This window comes from Nannospalax galili, unplaced genomic scaffold (assembly GCF_000622305.1).
Source record: "Nannospalax galili isolate Female #2095 unplaced genomic scaffold, S.galili_v1.0 scaffold62, whole genome shotgun sequence".
In the NCBI taxonomy this organism is placed as follows: Eukaryota; Metazoa; Chordata; class Mammalia; order Rodentia; family Spalacidae; genus Nannospalax; species Nannospalax galili.
In genome coordinates, this window is record NW_008348573.1 from 1652286 (window position 1) to 1667672 (window position 15387).

Below are 15387 nucleotides of genomic sequence, written 5' to 3' on the forward strand. Positions count from 1 at the left end.
TTTTTTGTTACTGGATTACATTCTGGTAAATTTATTTATTTCTAGTCTCAATATCATTACTTCTTTTTTCAAGACACCATTTTAGCGTGTCTTTCATGATCCTTACTTTATAGTAAGATACTCTACTTGGTTATCTTCAATAGCTAACTGCCTTTTGGATAACTTGGCCATAAATATCTTTTTGAAAATTTTTATAATTTTTTTTCTCATCAAGAAGGTGGTTTAAGAGTCTTTAATTTGTATTTCCATGTTAATATGCAAGGAGAGATAACATACTTGGTGTTTTTTCCTCCTTTGGTTTTTCTCTCCCATTCAGGTTTTGATCACTGCCTTTTCTACCCCAATCGTATCACCCTGAAAACATCCAGACCACAGCTCTACCTCTCAACAACAAACACGGTTTCAGTCAAATTCAGCCTGAGTTTGAATATAGTTTTGCTTAGGGATTTTCTTCTTGGGGTATCTGGAAAGCACCTGCATTGCTAAGGGCTATCAGTGGATGGGCTGCATGTGTTCTTAGTCTTGAAAACCAACAGTAATGAAGGCATTTATACCTTTTTTATGTATAACGATGTGTGCATGCATATGCATACACACATTTGTGTGAGAATGCCATCATTCACTTGCCCTAGTGCACACATGACACAGCACATGTGTGGAGGGCAGAGAACCTTGGGTGTTTGGTCCCTACCTTTCACCTTGTTTGAGACAGGGTTGCTTTGTTGTTCTCATCTGTGTGTACCAGGCTAGATGACTTGTGAGCTCCAGTGGCTTCTCCTATGTCATCACGCCATAAGAGCACTTGGGATTATAGGCAAGCTCTACAGGGCCTGACTTTACATGGGGTCTGGAGATTCAAACCCAGGTCCTTATGCTTGTGCAGCAGGTGCTTTACCCACTGAGCCATCTCCCCAGCCCTATTTATAAATGTTATGTCAGAGTTGAAGGTGAAGCTTGAAGTGGAAGAACCTGTGTCATCTCTTAAAAGCTGGGGAACAACACGGTGCAGAAGAAGGCAGCATTAGCAAGTCAAGTCTGTGTAGTGGCATTCTCCAAGCCAACTTCTAATTTCTTAAAAAATTTTTTAAAATTTTTGTTTTTATTGAATTTTTGTGTATTTTATACAGATAGCTCAAAGAATCTTAATCAACTTTATACCCCTATCCCCACAGGCACCCTCCCATAGCCCCCCTACTGGAACCCTATATTAAACTTCACCCACCCAGGGCTCAGGGACCATTGTGGAAGGCGGTGTGTGGGGGGGAGACTGTAAGAGCCAGTGAGGAGGTGAATGACCATATAGAAACAGAGTCCTACAAGCTCCTGTGGCTCTACCCATATTATTCTATGGCAATGGTGGCAGCATACACAAGTCCCATGCAAACTTAGGCAACTTCCAGTTTTTATGGATGTAATTAAGGGCCTGTTTAGGACATTAGTCTGTCCTTTTTACTTTAAGCATCCATATAGCAATGTGGGATATTATAAAAGATGAATAATTTAAGTGACATATACTTTCAAACCTACATTGACGCTTAAGATAAAAATTACTGATTTAATTCACTGTTCCCAGGTGAGCCCTGAATTTCCAAAAGTCCAACCTAGGAGATTCTCCGTACCTGTGCATGAATGGGTGTTCATGTTTCCTGCCCAGGGGCTGAGGAATGCAGCAGTACAATCAACCTGCACTTCAAACTACCCTGCATTATTGTTACTGCCTTTCAGTAGCAACACTAACTAGCTTCACCTTTTTGGGAAACTGGACAGTTTTGAGTGACTCCACAATAGTTAGAAGTCAGTATGTAATAAAACAATGTTTCTAGTTGCTTGGAAAAGGTCCTTCTAGAGTCTAAGGGCTGGTAGACAGGCTTCCATAGTCAATGGAAAGCAGCAGGTGATAGGTGACATTTTCTCAGGAGACCTAGATTATTCATTATTTTAGCACCTGTGCTAGTGAACACCTTCAAAGTAAAAAATTAATTTCCCTTTTATTTTACTTAAGATATTTTTTTTTAATTTCTTGCTCAGTTTATTCAACAGTCAACTGTCCTAAGAGAAGAATCTGCCAGTGCCACAGGTGACTTACTGTGCTATTCTATGCTCTGAGAACTACTTTAGTGCCTATGAGCTTCCTACTATAAAAACATCCAGTAATGAATCTTAAACAGACTTTTTAAACCAAAAAGGATGCTTATCATGGCTTAAGCTACGTGAAGAAGCCAAGGTGGTCCAGTGGTTTGACAGCTGGAGAAGGGTTAGAGGCAGTGGCTGGGCAAAGGTGGGGTGCTGCAGAACCTGCTGTCAACACTCCAAAGATGTTTTTAAAGCTGAAGTTTTTCACACTGTCCTTAGTCACTCTTTTTTCCCCTAGAATGAACTGAAGCATCACATGGTTGTTTCCAATTGCACATAAAAATAGATTTGAAGCCAGGTGTGGTGGCACACACCTGTAGTCCTAGCACTTGGGAGGCAGAGGCAGGCTGATCTCTTTGAGTTTAAGGCCAGCCTGGTCTACATAGTAAGTTCCAGGCCAGCTGTGGCTATAGAGAGACCCTATTTCAAAAATATGAAAAAAAAAAGATTTGAAGAGATATTATTTCTCATGCCCCTGATTTCTTAATATTCTTTTATTTTGTTTGTGTGTTTGTATGTGTGCAGCATACACAGAGGTTAACCTTGAGTGTTGTTTCTCAGGAGCTATCTATCTTGAATTTTTTAAAACTTGTCTCTCATTGCTGGAACTTGTCTCTCATTGTCTCCTGGAACTTGCTGACTGGTCAGCTAGCCCTAAGGATCTGTCTGTCACCTTGTGCTGAAAAGGAAGGAGGGAGGGAGGGAGGGAGGAAGAGAGGTTAAGTAGGGAAAAATATTTACTACTATATATTAAAATGAAAGTTAAATGTTTTGCTTGAAGGAGGAGGCATGATTTCTCCTTAAAACATCCAAAAGATGAAGTTCTACATAGTTCTAAAACTTCCAAACAATTAAAACATGAAGATTCTATCTGGGGGCTAAATTTTGGGATATTAAGACCATTCTGGATCTGATGAAAGTCATGCTTGTCCATTTACATCTGTCACTCCAAATAAGGTCTGCTACAGAATGGCAGGGACAAAAAGCCTTTCTTGATCTATCCAGCTGCCTCCTACCCTTGCCAGAGCATCGCTGGGCTGTGCCTAGGGTATTAGAGGCAAGCTAGAGGAGCATGAAATCAACAACAGCTTTGGCTTCTCATTGCTCCCTGCCCAGCTATGCTATCCTGACCTCCAGCTCTAAGCACACCTGTCCAAGCTCCTCTCAGCCAGCTCTGCACATGGGGCAGCCTATGAAGAGAAGCACATTCCAAATTGAGGAACACTCAATGTCAGCTTCCTCAGCACTAAACAGGCGACATCACGGGGATTTGCTGTCACTGTGGAAAAGGTTACAGGGAGAAGTTTATCATGTCTTTACAAGGAACTGTGTTGAAGATAATAAGTCATTAAATGATTCTGGTAGATAAAATGTACCATAAGTTTGGTGTGGTAGTGCAAGTCTGTAATCCCAGCACTTGGGAGCTAGAGGCAGGAGGATCACTACAAGTTCAAGGCCAGCCTGATCTATACAGTGAATTCTAAGCCAGCCAGGGCTACATAGCTAGACTTTGGGGAAAATAACCTTTTATTTCTGCTTTAATACTAGGTGGTACTATATACTAGTGGGTATTTTGTGTATTTTAACTAGATTCTAAGGAAAGAGATATATTGGTACTTTTCTCATGACTGGGACAAAGTAAGTGACAAAAATAACTTAAGGGAGAGTTTATTTTGGCCTATAGTTTGAGGGTACAGTGGGAAAGTCATAATGGCAGGAGCTTGAGACAGCTGGGCACACTGTATCTGTAGTCAGGAAGCAAGAGAGAGATAAACGCTGGTTCTCAGCCTGAGTTTTCTTTTTTATTCAGTCCAGAACCCTAGCCCATAAAAGTGTCACCCACATTTAGGGTGGATCTTCCTTCTCAGCAAATCTTTCTAAAATACCCAGGTAGGTACACCCACCCATAGGTATGTATCTGTGTTGATTCTGAATCCAGTCAGGTTGACCATGAAGATTAACCACCACAAGAGACAAATCTCACATAAGGCAGACTGAATTTAGGACACACATAATATAGGGAAATTTTAGGGATATGAGGAGTGATGGTGTAATTTGCTTTTGAATATGTTTAGTGGCATTACATGCACCCCCAGTTTCTGTTTTTTTTTTTACTGTCTCTTCTTGCATGTTTAAGGCAATTTTTAAAAAGCAAATAATTTTATAATTTTATCTTTTCTTACTGCTAAGTAGAACTCCATTGTGTAGATGTACCACATTTTCATTATCCATTTGTCAGTTGAAGGACATTTTGGTTGCAGGTAAATTGATGGAACTAGAGAGTAGTTATACTAAGTGAAGTAACATAAATGCAGAAAAGCAAGCAATGTATGCCCTTCCCTCATTTTCAGATCGCAGCACCAATCCCTTACATGTGAGTATATAAATTCAGATGTAACACCAGGAGCCAGGAAAATGGAAAGGATACATGGAAGTAAAGGAAAAGAAAGAACTGAAAGGGGGATAGTAGGGAACAGATGTTACCTGAGGGAGGTGAGGAAAGTGGGAGTGTTTGGTAAGGAAGAGAGGAGGGAGGGATATGCAAGGAGCTATGGTGTGAGTTGTAGGGAAGGAAATCAGGAGAGGGGGATGGTGGGAGGCAGGTATTATTGAGGGAAGGTGGGGATAATGGGGGGGTCTTGGATTAGGGAGGTAGGAGGGAGACCAGATGGAAGGAAAAAGAGTAGAGATGAATGATTCTTGGGGGACTAGGAAACCTAGAGGGAAATGTGATGCCCTCGAAACCCCATGAGAAATGCACATACAATGTCTGAACATTAGTGCATATGTATACCTGGGAGCTGCTTGGCAAGGAACACAGTGCCAGACATAAGAGACCTCCCTTTGAGTGGTTGGTGAAGGTGGTTCAGAGATTGCCAAAATAACACAGGCTATTGCCAAACCTTCTGGTTATCTCCCAGAACTAGTAGATAAGACCCTACTGCTGAAGACAGACATACTTCAGATACAGGATTTGAAGCAATGGAGCAGGAGCTGACCTGGAAGACTTCTAACCAAGGTTTGGCTATCATAATGCTAGATGATGATATGCAAACTGTCAAGGAAGAAAAACAACCAATGGTTCAACCCAGCCATAAAGCCTAATAACTATAATGACTGGCAGGCAAAGTACCTCTATTGGTGCAGTAGTGGCACTGTTATCTGGGAGGCAATCAACAGCCACCTAATTGGACTTGAAGCCCTCTCAGTAGGAGTGAACTCATGGGTGGCACTGTAAACTCAGCCAAATATACATGGCAGGAGAGGACATAGGTCCTGGAGAAATCCCTATCTCTTTTATATCTCTAGACAAATGAAATTTCTTACTGTATGCTAAATATAGTTTATTTACAGAAAAGTATACTGCACAGCACTCATCAAAGAAGCTTCTTTTTGCAACAGATGGAGGCTACTGCAGAATTGCAGACCCATCTGGTCAGACCCAGAAAACATATATCTGAGAGATGCCCAGTACTAGGTGACACATCTACAGTTGAATCTCTACAACTAAGGCTCATGAAACAGTGGACTGAGGGGTTGAGAGAAAACTGATGCATACCTCAGCTCTCACCAGTGAAGCTTCCTTATACAACAGAGTGCAAAACACACAGAATCCCACAACTGGCCAAGTTTTAAAGAATAAGAGACTGCAGAGTATAGCACCCACAACACAGGGACCATTGTGGAGGAGGGGGGTAGAAAGAGTGTAAGAATCAGGGCTGGTTCATGAACATGTGGAAGCAGAGGCTTCGAGGACACTGGAGGCTTGCACATGTGAACTTGTGGCAGTGGTGGCATCAAGCACGGGACCCATGCCAACTCAATTAAACAAGGGCCCAGAGGGGAAGAGAGAAATAGGTGGCAACCCAGCCCTACACTGAGAACAACTAGAGACTGATTGCTACTGGGTGAGGGAGAGTATAACTTACGTACGATCTCCAGATGGGCTGAATAGACTCCAATGGATGAATTTACAATGAAGGACATTTGGGTACAAATGCCTGAGGCTAGGACTTAACATGTAAGGCAGAATACGTGAGGTCTGTTGGGGAATGGGGGAGGCATGGGTGGGGGAGGGGGGGTCTAAATTTGATTAAGAATTATTGTATGAAATTACAAAGCGCAATAAAAAATTATATATATAAAAAACAACTAATTTTTATTTGGACTGGAAAATGGACTTTTTTGACTGAAATATAGTTTTTTTTCTCCTTCTAAATCGAAGACCAGCAGGATAAAGATCCTTATTGCTGGAGAGAAATGAAAAACACTAGAGACCTCTACAAAGAGCTTTGACTGCACAAGCCCTGGAAATTTCTATATTTAGTCTGGAATGTACTGAAGCCCCTGGGACAGGGACTGGGGCAGGGAGAGGAGTTGGACACTGAGTTCGCATCATAATAATTGAGCATAGCTACATGCTGGGGAAATGTTTAACTGCACCTAGACATGAATTTCTTCAGCCGTAGCCCTACACCTTGTCTATCCCTAAACAGAAAGTGTCTCTAGAGGATATACTCATGTGATTCAGTAAAGTTCTATTTGACAGGACCAATAATTGCTTTTGACTTAGTTGATATCATCCCTATAGGATGTGCTAGCCGGAAGCATAGACCTGCACCTACATACTGGCAGTCATGGCATAGCACCCAAAATTGCATGGTTCTGTGAAATGAGATAAACACAGAGTATCTGCTATTATATTCATTGAAGAGATGTTTGCAAGTATCTCTCTTTATTCTGCTGGATCCCAAAAGCCAGTACTAGAGATGTCGGAATTCTTTATTCTAGGAGATGAAAGGGGATAGATGCTAGGCTTGGTGGCATAGATAGTCCTGCAATCCCAGGTACTCAGGAGGCTCATGTAAGATTGAAAGTTCAAGGATGGTCTAGGCAACTTAGTGAGAGAGCTGGGGATGTATAGATCAGTAGTGGAATGTTTGCCTATCACAAAGCCATAACTTCAATTCCTAGCACCCCCCCAAAAGACAGTTAATCTAGACAATGAGATCTATCCCAGAGTCTAAGGAAAATAAAGTGTTAGAACATTTTTAGTTTGGAGCTATTTTTATTCCTCAAATATATCATTTCCATCCAACGTCACCAGGCATTAGAATGAAAGGGGTGAAGTATAAAGAATACGGCATTCCAAAGTGAAAGAAACACTTGAACACAACCATGCAAGGATGGAGGGTGGCTAGTTGGGCTATTAAGTGAGCAATTCACTGTACAGAAAGGGCCACGGGGCTGGGGTGGGGGTGGGGTTATTGTTGGTAGAAGAGCCTTTGCCTAGCAGTTCACAACTTTTGAGGTTTTTAACTTTATTTCAGACAATTCCATTCCTATAGTTAAAGCTGACATATGATAAAAATCAATACTACAGCAGGTAAGGGGAATACGTTAATTTAGTTGATGTGAAACAAATTGAGAAGATTTATATCTGTATGAATACACATTTTTGAGAGGATGGTTAAAGAGTAGTAAGATTTCCAAGTCAAATGAGGGAGACCCACAACAGTTTTAAGTCAAATACTGTGGACCATCTAAGCAAGAAGGATGGGATGTGGTGTAGTGTTATAGAAGACAAAATCTCATGCTTCACTACAAACATTTTGTAAAATTATCATGTGAGTCTTCATGTATTTGAATTAACAGCAGATCCAAAATTTAGTCTAGAATATGTGTCTTTGTAGCAAAAGGTTGCTGTAGTGATTTGAAATCATAATCATCATTATGAAAGTTGTTTCTACATTCTGTGAACCATTTGCTTGACAGCCACATAAATTTAAATCAGAAAAAGTTAAGGATTATTGTCTTCAGTCTCCTTAATGTTAAATCTCACATATATTTTAAGGGTTGTAAAAGTATCAAAAACATATAATCTAACTTCCAAGTGCTGGGATTACATCGTGAGCCATGCTTGTCCATTAGAGAGGATACCCTGAACTAGAAATTCTCCTGTGCTGGCTTTCTGAGTGCTACAGTTTACAGCCATGTACCACTACACCTGGAAACACTTTTTCTCTTTCACTCTCCACACTTCTGCCTCCTTGCCCTCCTACCTTATCTTCCTTATCCTTTGGTGCTAAGGATCAAACACAATGCCATTTAAGCATGCTAGACAATCACTCTACAACTAAACTTCTAGCCCTCTAAATTTGATTCCCTCTCTTTCTTTCCTTTCTTTCTTTCTTTCTTTCTCTTTTTCTTTCTTTCTTTCTCTTTTTCTTTCTTTCTTTCTTTCTTTCTTTCTTTCTTTCTTTCTTTCTCTTTTTCTCTTCTCCCTCCTCCCTCCATCCCCCTCTCTCTTTCTCTTTCTTTCTTTCTTTCTTTCTTTCTTTCTTTCTTTCTTTCTTTCGACAGGCTCTCTCTGGTTGGCCTAGAATTTGCTATGTAGACCAGGTTGGTCTTGAACTCACAAAGATCTGCCTGCCCCTACATCCCAAGTGCTGGGATGAAAGGTAAGCATGCCCACAGCTAGTCTTGAATTCAATTCTTAGAAGCTATGTGGTTTTATCCAACTGAAAACCTTTGTGAGCTTCAGTTCCTATAGGTGTAAAATGAAGCTTGTGAATATTAAATGAGTTATTGGGAAGCACTGAGTAGAATGAATGGTAATTATTACTATGCTCAAAAGACCACAACCAATTTTATTATTACAAAAATATGTACACTATATATACAAAATTATAACATAGAGCTTGGTGCCTTTGTTCTCATCCTTTAATTTTTAAAAGTTTTATTTATATATATTTGTCTATGTGTATAAGCCACATGTATGTGAATACGTGTAGAGGCCAGAAGATGCTGTCAGATCCCTGGAGCTGGAGTGACAGGCAGTTGTGAGCTGCCTGATGTGGGTGCTGGAAACTGAACTTAGGCCCTCTGGAAGAGCAGCAAGAGCTCTTAATTGCTGAACCATTCCTCCAGCACTCACTTAGTCCCTTTTTTGAGACAGGGTCTCATGAACCCAAGGCTGGCCTCAGACTCACTATATAGCCAAGGATGAACCTGAACTCCTTATCCTGCTGCCTTTACCTTCAAGTGTTAGGATAATATATATAAGCCATCACACCTGGCTTATGCAGTGGTATTGGGAATGGAAACCAGGGGTTCCTACATTCTAAGTAAGTCCTCTGCCAACAAAGATATATATATATATAACTTGCCTTTTAAAAAACACATAGAGGGGCTGAAGAGATAGCTCAGCAGTTAAGAACACTGGTTGTTCTTACAGAAGACCTGGGTTCGAATCCCAGCACCCACATGGCAGCTAACAACTTTCCATAACTCCAGTCCCAGGGGATCTGACAGCCTCTTCTGATCTCTGTGGGCATTGCACGACACGAATGCACTTACCTACATGCAGGCAATACATGCATACACATAAAAATAATAAAAATTAAAAAAAAATAGACTACAGAAAGAATTTTATATCCCCTCTCCCAATCCCCAACTGCAGCTTTAGTGCCTTAAATACATCTTAAATAGTAAAGTAATTCTCAAGAGATTAAAAAATTAGATACAATATTTTCTCTCAAAAGTGATCTAGTGTCTATCTTTATCCAATCCATGATAAAAACCAGGTAGTCTCTAAGCAGTTTATCTAAAACCAATAGACAACTGAATTGCGTGCCGAGGAGTATAGCTATTTCTCAGTCCAAACTACCCACTTGAGACACCCAGGAAACAATGGGCATCCATTCTCTGAAGGACATCAACCAGAAACACTGACCAAAGCAACTTATAGAAGGAAGAGTTTATTTATGGTTCCAAGGGTCAAGAGTCCATTGTGGCGAGGAGGCATGGTGGCCAGAGGTGGCTAGAGCAGGAGTGGAAGGCAGGCTCTACATCTTTAAGCAGGCACAGGAAGCAAGAGATGGACTCGAGATCCAGCAAGGCTTAAGATCTCTCTAAGCCTGTCCCCAGTGGCATGCTTCTTCCAACATGGCCACATCTTCTAAGATCTCCCAAAACAGTGCCACCAACTAGGGATAAAATGTCCAAATACTTAGAGCCTATGGGGGACATTTTCATTCAAACCATCACATTCCACTCCCTGGCCCCCATAAGCTCATGACCATATAAACTGCAAAATGCATTTAGTCCAACCTTAAAAGTCACCATAATCTTTACCAGTCTCAATACTACTCAAAAGTCCACAGTCCAAAATTGCTTCTGAAACTTGGGGAAATTGCTTAACTGTAAGGCCCTTGTAAAATCAAAGGACAAATTACATACTCCCAACATACAGTGGAACCGAATACACATTATCATTTCAAAAGGGAAGAATAGAGGCATAGTGAGGGAATACTGGACTAAAACAAGACCGAAAACCAGCGGGCAAACACCAAATCCAGTAGCTCCACATGTGACTTCTGGGATTTTACTTCCAAAGGCCTTAGATGGCTCAGCCTCTTCTGCTTTGCTGCATGGATCATACATCTCACTCTTGGGCTGGTAAAACTCCCTGTATGCAGGTCTTGGCACATGCCTTACAGCTCTGGCATCACAAATGTCTTTTTGGGGTCTCCATTGCCAATCAGGCTTCACCTTCACAGCTTCATGCAATGGCCTACCAGGGCCTTCTTTAAGTAGGGAAACTCATGCTGCATGCTGTCTGCCAAGTTTGACTGAAAGTTTGGGATGGACCCCAGCCTGCTTTATCCATTTTAGAAGCTTTTTCCATCAGTGGCTCATGCAGCATTTTCCTTTCACAAGTTGGAGGCTTAACTGTGTGTAGCCTTGCCCTGGAGGTACTCTCTCCATTGTTTAAGTGCACATCTCTTGGACTCTCCTTAATCACTTTAATCTTATCAAAAGGATCCTCTCCAGCACATGCCTGGGCTCCAACATTCACCTTCCTAGTGCTCTTTTTCAATCGAAACTGTACACTCTGTATTTCTTTCTGCCACATTTGCCCCATATAAATCTGTATAATATTCACCATTAACAGCCATGCCACCATTTCTATGTCATGCTGTCCTGAAATTTCTTCTGTCAGAGAAATTAGTCCATGGCTTTCCAACTTAGCCTCAGGCAAACTTTTTGGCTGTGGGCAGACTCCAGCCAGACTCTTTGCCAAAATATCCCAATTGCTGGTTAAGTCCTTATTTCCCTCTGGAACTACATTGTTCTTAGCACTATTTTCTTCCAGGTGCTTACTAGAGTGGCCTGTTAAGCTCTTCTTACAGCAATCAATTGCTTTTCTAGCCCAAACTTCCAAAGTCTTCCACATTCTTCCAAAACCCCACATGGTCAGGTTCTTCACAGCCAACTACTGGTACCAACTACTTGTATTAGTCACTTTTCTGTTGCTGTGATAGAAACACTAACCAAAACAACTTATAGAAATAAGAGTTTATTTAAGCTTATGGTTCCAAAGGGCAAGAGTACATCATGAGGAGGCATGGTGGCAGAGGTGGCTGGAGGAGGAGCAGAAGCTAGGCTCTACATCTTCAAGCAGGCACAGGAAGCAAAAGATGGACTTGAGATCTGGGAAGGTTTAAGATCTCTCTAAGCCCACCCCCAGTGACGTGCTTCCTCCAACATGGCCACACCTTCCTTCTAAGACCTCCCAAAACAGTGCCACCATCTGGGGACAAAATGTCCAAATATTTGGAGCCTATGGGGGATATTTTCATTCAAACCATCACATTAATCCACTTTGGAAAATGGCAAAAAAAAAATAGTGATTATCAAGGTTTTGCTATGTGTTAAACACTAAACAAAGGGTTTTAAATAAGAGTGATCCCATGGCCAGTTGACCAATAGGCCAGACATCCACTCTGATGGTTAATATTGTCAAATTGATAGGATCTAGAGTCACCTAGCAGACAAACTTCTGGGCTGATCTGTGAGGGAGTTTCTATATTGTGTTAGTTGCAAAGATTGGAAAGATGACCCTAAAAGTGAATGGCACCATCCCATGGGCTGGAGTCCTGGACTGAATCAAAGGAGAAAGTGATCTGAGCAGTAGTATTCATCTCTCTCTGCTACTTGACTGCAGATGTAATGGGACTAGTGATCTCAACCCCCTGCAGCCATGCCTTCCCCACTATAATGGAATGTAACCTGGAACTATGTGCCAAGTGCCAAAATAAACCCTCCCTTCTTTAAGTTTCTTTTGTCAAGTTTTTTTTTTGCAGTAATGTAGTAAGTAACTAATACATCTACTCTGTGTGGATAGGGGGTCTGTCTTATTCTACCCCATACAGAAAAGGTATAAGGAATGAATTGTATTTGATTTCTTCAAATGACCTTACAAGGTAAGAAAGTCAGAAGCCATCTTCCCAAGGAGAATGTTGGTGAACAGGTATGAAAAGATTTGCCCAAAGTGGTGGACAACATCAACCCTAAAGAGGGATACTACACAGAGAGGTCCAGTTTGTCTCTCTTCTAGATGGACGTTAGGCATCTTATCTTTGTGTTTGATAAGAACCATGATTTGGTTCAGAATATGCCCAGTGAATTTTTGCCTATTCTCTTATGCCATTCTCTGATTGAAGAGGGACTTTTCAGATCACTTCGATGTGGTCCAGTTTGTTCATATACTGGTGACTTAAGATGAGAACAAGGCTGCTTTATTAAATTATCAAATACTTTACACACATGACTGTCAATAGTTGAAATGCATTACAGTTACTCAGTGTTCTGCTCTGTTAAACAGGTGAATATAACATCTCTTTAATTCTCAACACTATGAAGTAAATATTATCTCCATTTCAAAGATTAGAAACCAGAAGCTCAATGAGGTTATGCAATTTGTTTGAAGTCAAGAAACTGAACCTAGACCTCTCAAATCATTTTTAAAAATATTTTATTTATTACATTTATTTTATGTGTATGACTGCATTGCCTGCTCCAAGACCCTCAAATCTTATAATTCTGGAAGGAGTAGATAGGTGTGTGAATATGATCAAAATACATTGTATGAATGTATGAAATTCTCAAAGAATTAATAAAAACATTTAAAATCTTATAGTTGTTTGCTTCATCATTTATTTTATCATATTTATTGTTTATGTATACGAGTGTATTGCCTGCATGTGTGTAAGTGCACCCGTGTCATGCAGTGCCTGCGGAGGTCAGAAGAGGGAGTTGAATCCCCTGGAACTAGAGTTACAGATGGTTGTTAGCCACCGTATGGGTACTGGAAATCAAACCCAGGTCTTCTGTAAGAGCAACCAGTGCTCTGAACCACTGAGCCATCTCTCCAGCCCCTGCCTCATCATTTATTGCTCTATAATGTATCATTTGATAATGGAAAGACATTTGAGTGTTGTGAATATATTTCTAGTCACATTTGTTTTCTAAGGAACACAGAGCACATACCTCTCTGAAGAATGATGATATGAATGGGGGAAAAGTCCTTTTCTGAACTGTGTACTCCAAGAGAACTGGTATGAAGACAAAAAATGCATTAACTTTATTAGAGAATGAAAGTGAAGGAACTGAGATGCTTAGAGACTGGAACAATAGGCAAAGGGATACGTCCAGGGGAAACCACCAAGGGCTCAAAATCCACTCACCATTCATATTCTAGAATCCTCACATCATCTCAGGACAGTATTCCTCACTATCTCTGAAGCATACACCTTGCTCTACCTCACTCCTTAAGTTACAGGAGTGTTTGACTTTCATTATTGTGCTCTCAAACAGATAAATGAGTTTTCATTTAAATAAGAGCCATGTACCACATAACAACATTTGAGTCAACAACAAACCACACAGACCATGGTGGCCCCATCATAACAGAGATGAAAGATCTGCTACCCAGGGCCACAAATGTGAAAGGCCTATGTTTGTGGCAATGCTAGTGTAAACAAACCTACTATGTTGCCTGCCGCATAAAAGTGTAGCATATACAGCTAGCTATGTGCAATACATAATATTGGATAATGAATGACTGGACTACTGGTTTATGTGTTTACTATACCATGCTTTCATCCATTACTTCACCATGTACACTTACTTACTTACTTACATATAAAACTGTTAACTGTAAACATAGCCCAGGCAAGTCCTTCAGGAGGGATTCCAGAAGAAGGCATTGCTATTCTAGGGGACAACAGTCCCACACAGGTTACTGCCCCAGTACCCAATTTTAAGTTCACAAAGTTTTTTTAAAAAAGGGGAAAAAAAGCTACAAAGAGCTAAAGTTCACTTATTCTTCATTAAACTATTTCCAATAAATTTAGCATGGCTTAAGTGTGTAGTGGTTATCAAGACCACAGTGAGGTAATTGTGCCCTCACCTCCATGTTCACACCCACTTCTCACTGGCTCATCCAAGGCAGTGGCCCCTGTGGCAAGTACTCAATGAAGGTATACTTCTGCTTTTTTAAAAAGAAAATTCATAATACTATGTTTTTTACTGTACTTTTTTAATGCTTAGATGTATAAATACTCACCGTTGTGTTACTGTTGCCTGCAGTGTAGAGCAGTAGCATGCTGAACAGCCTGGGAACTTCAGATCAACAGGCTGTGCCACCTAGGTTTATGGAAGCACACTGTATGTTTCTGTCACAGTACCCACCACATTGCTTATTATTAAGGTTGTCTCAGAAAGTACCCCTTTCTTAAGCAACACATTACTTAACTCCTGTATGAGAGAAATTAGATACCGGGTGATGACTTTTGGTGGGCTTGGGTAATCTTTGAAGGGACACAAACCATTTGTTTTTGTTCTGTGAAGAACCAGTTGAGATGCTTGGGTTCTAATCTTTGTCCTTTGCTCTGCCATTATATAACCTCAGGTCTTAATAAACTGTAAGGGGCTGTGGCTAAAGCACTAAGCACTTGGGGAAAGGATGCAGACAGTTAATACTGGTTATCAACTTAATTGGATCTTTAACAAACTAAAAGGCAAGCCACAGGGCACTCCTATGAGGGATTTTCTTGATCAGATTATTTGAAGCATGAAGACTCACTATAAATATGGGTGGTGCCCGCTTCTGGTCCTGGCCCTGCCCTCATCTCCCTCTACTTCCCTGGTCCTCCAACACCCGCCAGCCCCTTTCTGGGGCTGACAGCCTCTTTCTAGGGCTCCAAGGCTTACCTTTACGCTCCCTGATCCTTTGCATCCAGTACAACCCAGCTACTCAATCCACTCCCTGGGAAATCTTGGGGCTTCTTCCCTCCCCATCTGCCTTTGCTTCACTGCGTGGCGAAGCCACGGCAAGAGTCTCAGGTCAGGGCCACACAAGTTCCTGAGGCCAAAAGCATTCTTAGAAAATTCCAGACCTAAGGAGAA

The 15387-nt window shown here is 41.0% G+C and overlaps 1 protein-coding gene across 1 annotated transcript in view; it reads right to left on the reverse strand.

The window, feature by feature from the left end:
- Umad1 (UBAP1-MVB12-associated (UMA) domain containing 1) overlaps positions 1–15387 on the reverse strand; it is a 149293-nt gene that overhangs the window by 8036 nt on the left and 125870 nt on the right. The window contains exon 4 of the mRNA XM_017801206.1: positions 13468–13532. Coding sequence (XP_017656695.1) covers positions 13468–13532 — 65 coding nt within the window. The remainder of the gene's footprint in view (positions 1–13467; positions 13533–15387) is intronic.